Genomic DNA, 9195 nt, shown 5'->3' with positions numbered 1-9195 from the left:
GGTGCTTAACTTTTTTCCAGGTGTATATATATAAACCTGTTTACAAACCATTTCAGTCATGAACTTGATGATGTCTTTAATGGCAAAAACATGGTTGTTAATAAATGAAGTTTTTGTAAAATGTACAATTGTCTTTGTTTTCTTTCCTCAATTCTGTAAAATTAAAATGTTTATCTTCAGGTAATACACAAGTATGTGAGTACTATTAAACTAAAATGCTTGTTTGCAAAAAACACACCAAACCATGTGAATCTTGCTATAAAGATGATCCATTATATATGTGTGTGTTAATATCCATCATCCAGAGTTGGATAGGCTCAATTACTGAAATTTTCTTTGTGATAACTGGAAACTGTTCAACAGCATACAATGGTTATTTTGTTTTAAGATTTTTTCCTGAGAAGGGGGATAAAAAAGCCCATGAAACAGGGCACATTTCTACTTTTTTTAAAAACTTTTGGCTTGCATCATCACTCACAGTTGGCTGGTTTGATTACTATAATATTTGGTATGGTTACTGGAAATTATCTGGTGGTGTACATGAGCTATTTTGTTTCAGGATATTTACCCCAAAAGAGTGATCAAAAAAGATTCTGAAATAGGGCACATTTCCACTTTTTATACTTTTGGCTTCCATCAATCACAACTGGCTGGCTCAACTACCATAATTTTTTGTATTGTACCTGAAAACTGTCTGGCATTGTACATGGACTATTCTGTTTTAGAACTTTTGCCTGATAAGGGAGATAAAAAAAACATGCTGAAACAGAGCACATTTCCACTATATTTCTTTTTTTCTGGCTTTGAATTTAAAGACTCAAGTTAAATGAGTCAATTATTATCTTCCACAAAACATGTAATGCAATTAGCAGCTAAATGAGGTCAATAGGGATTTAACAATAACACAAGAAAGAAAGAGAACATTATCTAACATAGTCCTTTATACAATATTTGCTTCCTTAATGGGTATCCTCAACTAATAACAATAAACCAAACTCTATTTACAAAGGACTATGCAAATGCTAATAGACTTAAATATCCATTTCCATGAAATACACAGAACCATGTGAGAACTAACAAACTAAAATGTCTAAAACCATATGAAGACCAACTAACTAAAGTGTTCACTTCCACAAAATACAAAGAACCATATAAGTACTAAAAAACTTACCTGCTTCTAAAAAATACACAGAACCATGTGAGAACTAACAAACTAAAATGTCTAAAATACACAGAACCATATGAATACCAACTAACTAAAGTGTCCACTTCCACAAAATACAAAGAACCATATAAAGACCAACTAACTAAAATTTCCATTTTCACAAAATACAAAGAACCATATAAGTACTAATAAACTTAAGTGCCTGCTTCTAAAAAATATACAGAACCATGTGAATAATTATAAACTAAAATGTCCACTTTTACAAAATACACAGAACCCATGGTGCCCACGAATGAGGACATGGAAGAGTGACTCTTCCATATGCTGTTTAATTTTTGCAGCTTTGACCTGAATTTGTCAAAAGTAAGGAGACACTTTCATGACCAAGGAAGGATAAGCACCATAGCACAGAACCATGTAAATATAAATAACTTAGGGTACATGTCTTAGGAACTTCACACCATTCTTATATGTCACAAAGAATTACATGAATACCAGTGAACCAAAATGCTTAACTCTTGATAATACAAAGAAGAATGCCAAAGAACTAAAGTGTTCATTTTCATGAAATATACAAAAAAAAACACATTAATACTAACAAGATTTACATCTCCATGCAATACACAGAATCTTATGAATATTAATCAACTAAAATATTCACCTCTTTAAAAACAAAACACCATGTGAATACTATCAAACTTCATAAGTTCATATTGGAACACTAATAAACTAACATGTTCATCACTAGAAAAACATAGCACCACAAGAAACATTCAGCAATAAATTGAAAATGTAATTTCAAAGGAATTTGGGGACTTTTACATCATATTCATGCACTCAAGAGGGAATTGGAACAGCACCACCAGTCAGATACGAATCCACTGAGAACATGCTATGCACATTTCAGTTCCCAATACACTAGTGCCCAAAACAAGTCTCTACACATAAAGTTTTAAGTAAAATGTCAGTCATAATTCAAGTATCAACCATCAGCAAACTTTGCATCTTTGTGATTTTTGACCCCTTAAGCCTATCAGACTTTTTTTATTTTCTTTTTTTTACCTGAATAAACCTTATGTACCACATTTGGTGTATTTTAGAGGAAATACAATAAACTGAATACAATTATAACTTGTAATAATAAAATATAATTTGTAATTTTTTCTTCAGAAAATCTAATAAATCAATCTTGGAAGTTTATCATAATCAAAGTTTATGAGAAAGAGTGGGGTTCCACAATGTTAAAATGTTTAACAGAATAAACAAAAAAGTGAATACTAATTTCTTAATTAATCTTCCATTTTCTGTTTACAGTTCTGGACTACCATTTTACTAACATAAATAACTTTGCAAGAAACAAATAAATTTCAAACTTATGAATGTTGCACCTTCTCTGAAGATCACATTACATTCTTCTGCTTTACTTCTTTTTTTAGCATACATAATAAAAACACAATGAACAGAATTATCAATACTAGCAGCATATAGCCAACAAGTGACTTTCAGTAATATGACAGAAAGGTGACTACCTGTCGTAAAATTTCTTGCTGTCTCATTCGGAGTTGCTCTCTCTCCATTTGCAGTTTTTGAAGTCTTAGCTGTTGCTGTAAAGTGGCAGAACTAGCTGGGCCTGCAGTAACCATAGTAACTGTGGGTGAAGAATCAAGTGTTCCACTGCTAGAAGAACTGACCTGCACCTGCCAATGACAAAATCAATCTTCTTTATTAAACTAATCCATATCAAAAATGTCATTTAATCACAGAAGAGTTCTTTTGAAATAACCATCACAATATGATCTCATTACAGGGTTTCATACTGGATTCAATGCACGACACCTTAAAAGTTTCATAATTTCACAAAAATAACAAATTACTTGCAAAAAATAATTTTTAAAAACTGTTTCTGAACTTAATTAATACAGTTAGATGTATGTTTATATACATGAAAAATTTCTTATTCTCACCTTTCAATTCAATTTCTAACAGTTTAACAAAGCAATAATTGAGGTATGCATCCACTGAAACCTAGCACAAACATAAAATTGTATGGCTACAAATAATAAATGACAGACAACAATAAAATGAACTGTAAATGTTTTTTTCTTATTTGTGTCTGTATCTAATCATACTCTAACCTTTAATAACAAAAATACACATATTTCAGCCTAGAAATATTTCAGTTCAACAAATATAATAATAATGCCAACATGTTATGTTTCATATTTCAATATATGCAAGAAGTGAAAAACAAAACAAATTTAAGTCATAGTAGTCACAAGAACATGTTGAATAAATTCTTGGTGTACTAACTTCCTGATCTGGTTGAGATGGAACCCCTGTCTGTTGTAGTTGTGTTGGTGCAAGCTGCAGTTTCCCCAATTGAAGCACTATAAAACAAAAAGGAAAAAAAAACTTAAAAAGCATGCTTAACATTTAATAAATCAATTATACAAGTAAAACAGGTTTTGATTGTAAAGCAAATTTTAAAAAAGCACGTCTTTAGCACAACAGGCAAATCATGGGTAACAACACTGTGTGCATATTAGTTCTTTACAAAATATTACACAAGTTTTAACTTCTCAAAAAAAAAGGCTATCCATTTAACAGAACTTGTGCACAAATTTTCACCCTATATAAATCAAGCTTGAAATAAATATAATGAAAAGTTACTGCTTTTTCATTCTTCAGTGCACATAATTTATTTTTTAATTATTAGTTTTCTTAACAATATATTTGATGAAAAAATATATATATTGTGAATTTCCCCCTGGTGGGCACATATGTCTCTAATACACAACATAAGCCCAGTCTAAAGTCCAACAATTCTTGTCAAAGGTTATTACTGTGCTCTAGTTTCATAACCTTTTAACCAACTTACTGATAATTATATATACTATACCATATTCTCACTTTGATTTTTTTTTGTAAATCTAGTATATATGTCATGCAAATAGATATTCACCTTAAAAACACCATTAGTAATGGTGAAGAATGTTTTTAGTGACTATAATTTTATCAATTCTTCAGTCAAACTACAGTGTACAATAGTTGCTCCAAAATTAGTCCTAATTTAAATATGAAAATAATTCTTTAGGCTTACAGTAAAAAAAGAAGTTATTGTTCTAGTGTATGTTCTTGATCATTATTAAAATTTACACAGTCAGTGAAATTATTTGAAGTAAACTGAGGTTGAACAGGCATACATAAATCTAAACAGCTTATAAACACCCTTCCTTTCAAATCCCATAACAATACAGGTAATAACAAGTATCTTGATGACATAAATCTAAACAGTTTGTTAATTCATGTTATTTCAAATTTCATATCAAAAGAGGCTCCTTTTCACATTTTAAAGCCCATTTAAAACCAAATTATCAATTTATGTTACTGTACCCTAATATTTCAAATTTGCACCTTAATATACAGATACTGAAAAACAGTTTCACGTATGTTCATGATTACTCTAACAGACTGTGACAGAAACAGACATTTTAACACCATAAAGATGTACCAATTAAAATGGCACTTATCACCAGCAAATTATAAAGTTAATTGAGTTAACAAGTGTTCTATTAAACCATTAAACTCGTAAAATGGAATATCAAGATCAGTGATTGCCATTTTTACCTACAAGATTTAAAACACTAAGACAAATTAACAATGATGCTACTAATAGTTATACAATAAACTGTTTCAAAAAGTAAACTGTTATTAATTATCAAAAAATAAAAATATATTGGTGGCAAATTTTTATCACTTTTGGTCTGGACCAAAAGTTTGTGTTGATGCCAAAAAAAACTGACTTCTATTTTGTGAAACAGCTATATACACAGTTTTACCTTACTTAAACCGAAAAGTCTAAATCATGTGAAATTACCTTGTAGCTTTGACTTCAACAAAACCTATTATAAATACAAATTTAGTGTATGCAGTCTGCTAAGTCAGGGACAGGATTTCACCTTGTGCTAAAAACTGGAACTTACTTATTCTGGGGTCGAACCAACTCGTAATTCTTTCTTTGTGGTTAATAAAATAAACTTCACCTTCCGGAGTACTAGCCTGCTCCCAGCCATCTGGTAATGGCCCAAGACTTTGAACATTCACTGAAGGAAGATTTCCTCCTCCACTGGATACTGGAGGGTTAGAATTTCTGGAGCCAATTATTGAAGAAATATTCATTGCTTTCCGAGGATCCTCCCAAGTGGTTGTTTTGGTTTCATGACTGATAAAAAAAAAAGTTATGCCAAAAACATGATTACAAAAGAACGAAAAACAGATAAACTTAACTGCACCAAAACAGAATTTCTCAACTAGCATCAAAATCTAAAACTGAATCTAAAAGATTATTTCCAATGGAGATTTTAAAATATGTTTTATATTTTGGGATTATAAATAAACTTTTTTGGCACAATTCAGTCTTTATATACACAAATTTATCCTAAGTTAACTATTACATTATTAGTCCTTTTGAAACTGGCCTGAACCTTATTAGTAAACTTGCAAATCACAATACTTCTTACTCAAAGTGGAATTCCCATTAAATAATGTATGAAAATAATTTCTATTGTTTCAAATGATTAAATATTGTTACATAATAAGTATTTAATATATCCATCCAGTCAAAATATTTAAATTAATGCACATCTACACTTTTAAGCAAAAAACATAAAATAAGCACTCTCCAGTCCTAAATTGTGATGGATAATTCTGAAATATCTTTACAAATAATTTGTAATGTTACTTAGTGTCAAGCCCTCAGCTCTTCCTTCAGTTGAAATACAAGTTTTAAATAATCAACTGTAACTTAAGGTATTGAGGGGCCAAACAGTTTCACAACATTTAACCCAGATCTCATATGGAAAAACTCCTAGCATGACACTTAATATAACTATTATTTTACACAATAAATCCTGCTTTTAACTGCAGTGATAGTAGTTAATAGCCCATGTATTTGAATATAAAATTAAAAGTCACTCTGAGCAAAAAATATGCATTTTACAAAAAAGGAATATATTAGGTCTATATGACCTGTTTATCAGACAAGTACTATACGTTATACTGATAACAGCCTCACTGTATGTAATTCTTCATTAACTTTAGCTTTCTCTATTACAAATTAAATCACTCGAAACATTCAGCTAAACAGCAACATCAGCCAAAGTGATGCAAATCCTACAAGTAACTATGTCATAAATAACGCAACTTTTGCAGTCACCAGTACTATTTGTTCACATGGTTGTGAAGTGTCATTTCATGTAAATTACTAGATTATTCTTTTATTTTCTATGTATGAATGTTCATTTTTATGGTCATAATTCTGTATTACAAATATGAACAGGCACGACTCCTACTTTATGATTGTATTTTTAGTTGTTTATACTACACTACACCAAGTGTTTTCTATCGAATTCTCAAGAGCATTGTATAGTCGAATTTTATCATAATCTTAGGTTATTAAATGTGCTTTTCAATATATCTCTTAATTTTCAATACACTATATGAGATTCTAAAATATGAAAGCATCAGTTTTCGAGAAAGATATTTTAAATTTGACAACTTAGTTATTATCTTAGTGTTTTGATGTAATTATTTTTTAGGTCTATTGTTTAGCAGTGTTTCCCAAAGTGATAGCCCTGGCCCCCCCTGAGTACGTGGAACTTTTCTGGGGAGCCACCAAAAAATGGGCCTAAAATAAAAATGCTGAATTAATTAAATGATACAGTATGTTGAAAGGAGATGTTATTCTTTTTATTACAGCACTGTTTTTCAATCACCATGCTAAAGTTATAGGGTGGGCTCAAACTTTTTTTTTTCATTCACATCAAGGGAGCTTCAGACTAAAAGAGCTTGGGAACCACTGGTTCGGTGGACAATGAAATAGCCTGAGTCATGTAGATAATAAGTATAAAACCGAATTACGCTTGTGTTTAACTAAGTAACACTTAAATAATACTGGAGTGAAAAACGAACTTCTGCAAATTTCGTGAACTATTTTGAAATCTTCTGTCAGTGCCTAGTATAGTTGACACCGCGCGACAAGAGACAGAGCACACAGCTTTTGAAATATGATACGAACGTGATCTGGGTCAGATTTAGCGAGCGGTTTACATGAATGGTCAGGGAACCTCTCTCTTCGCTCCAGCAACCATATCCCCCACCCCCATACACACAAACAGCGTCGAATCTTCCAGCACTCTGCACCCTTGAATGGTACAGAGTGGCACATGTAAAAATCACGTGGGTTTGTTTACCGACAACTGGCATGGCTATATATGATGTGTAGTGTCCTTGCGTGGCGACATAACGTCCGCAGAAGGCCAGTCGTCTATATTTAGTAATCTCTACCCATCCCTCCCCCCTCTCCAAGCGAAGTGGTCTTTTTGTTTTTAATTAATAGCAGGATTAAATGATCCAATAATATATCAACCTAATTAATACTCTTTTTTTTATGATTAATTTAAAATATCAATTACAGAATTGAAGAATAGCTGTTTTAATGAAAAAAAAATGTATGGGTAAAGTAGGGTTAAAACGCAAGTTGAAATACTAGCGTCTATAGCATAATGTTATAAGCCAATATAAAACCACGATACTTTTCGTGTTCAACAACCACCTACTACACGTATTATGGAGAAACTGCTTACTTCTATAACAAATAAACTGATGATGAAATGCATAACATCTCACGTGACAAATTCAAGTTTCTTAATTTGTCAAATATATCTGCACACTGTAATAATAATAATGATGTTTCATTTTACCAAGTCAACAGTTACCTTTCTACAAACTGAACTGATAAGGCTTGCAGATTACGTTTCCGTTTACCTTTTTTTTTTCTTGGTTCTCTCTCTAGTTGTCGCGGGCTCGAATCCCCGTCCCACCAAAACATGCTCGCCCTTTCAGCTGTGGGGGGTTATAATATGACGGTCAATCCCACTATTCGTTAGTAAAAGAGTAGCCCAAGAGTTAGCGGTGGGTGGTGATAACTAGCTGCCTTCCCTCTAGTCTTTCACTGATAAATTAGTGACGGCTAGCGCAGATAGCCCTCGTGCAGCTTTGAGTGAATTTCAAAACAAAACAAACCAAATTCTCTAGTTAATTTCAGGGGCACTTTTATCATATTATTTCTTTAATCACAGCTCTTGCACAATCGTCCCGGATCTATTTATTTATGCTGGTTTATCTATAAAATCTTATTTCCTGATGTACAGTTTTTCTTAACTAAGAGATAACCATATTTTATCAAAATCCCCGGAAAAGGTAGTAATGGCGAAAGCCAAAACGTCTGTCTTTCAGGGCATAATAGTGAAAAAATATTTTTAAATCTCATACACATTTTCCAGAAAAATATAACTCTTTGTCAGTTGTATTCGTTTTACTCTTAAACCAGTAATATTGTACCTTTATACCCATTAACGAAAGTCGTACTACTACTGGCAAGCCATGTTTTGGGTGTCACAAGTTGATATATACTGTTTCGTTTTCAATTGCCATAGGGGATGTCCCGTCTTGGAAATTCTAAATAATTGTTCTGAGCACACATTTATGATCTGAGTGTATGAATATTTTGTATCGTAAAGGGCTACTACATACCATTCCCAAAAGCGATTCATTTTCGTTGCCATCACACTAACTATGGACGCCAAGCAATGTAAAGATTTAGTTCAGATATGTGCCGTTCCAACGTGACTTTTACAAAAGCGGTGGCTGTCAGGTGAATCGCTCTTTTTAATATAACATACTGAACCCTATAGGCGAATGAAACCTTGTTATGCCGTAAAGCCCGCACGCAAAGCATCTTTAGGCTATATCTTCATTTAATGATAAAAACCATAGTTTTTTGGCTTTTCTTTGCATATAGACACTTGATATATTAAGAACGATTGAAATAATAATTTGAGTAATAATTAATATGTATTTGTGACTTTATAGATATAATAGATATTTGTTGTTACTTTATTAACGCTTTTACGCTTATACTGTGAGGTAGAAACGGCTGCTGCTATGATTTTGTCTGGTTTATGAGCTCG

The 9195-nt window shown here is 31.9% G+C and overlaps 1 protein-coding gene across 1 annotated transcript in view; it reads right to left on the bottom strand.

Moving 5' to 3' along the window:
* The window catches only part of LOC106457267 (transcriptional coactivator YAP1-like), a 29054-nt gene extending 21719 nt beyond the window's left edge, over positions 1-7335 (bottom strand). The window contains exons 1-4 of the mRNA XM_013916658.2: positions 7242-7335; positions 5149-5387; positions 3476-3552; positions 2695-2862 (exon numbers count right to left, since the gene is read on the bottom strand). Coding sequence (XP_013772112.1) covers positions 2695-2862; positions 3476-3552; positions 5149-5344 — 441 coding nt within the window. The 5' untranslated portion in view covers positions 5345-5387; positions 7242-7335. The remainder of the gene's footprint in view (positions 1-2694; positions 2863-3475; positions 3553-5148; positions 5388-7241) is intronic.
* Between the last annotated feature and the right edge of the window lie 1860 nt (positions 7336-9195).

Source organism: Limulus polyphemus, unplaced genomic scaffold, assembly GCF_000517525.1.
Source record: "Limulus polyphemus unplaced genomic scaffold, Limulus_polyphemus-2.1.2 Scaffold309, whole genome shotgun sequence".
Classification (NCBI taxonomy): domain Eukaryota; kingdom Metazoa; phylum Arthropoda; class Merostomata; order Xiphosura; family Limulidae; genus Limulus; species Limulus polyphemus.
This window is presented reverse-complemented; position numbering and strand designations above follow the sequence as displayed.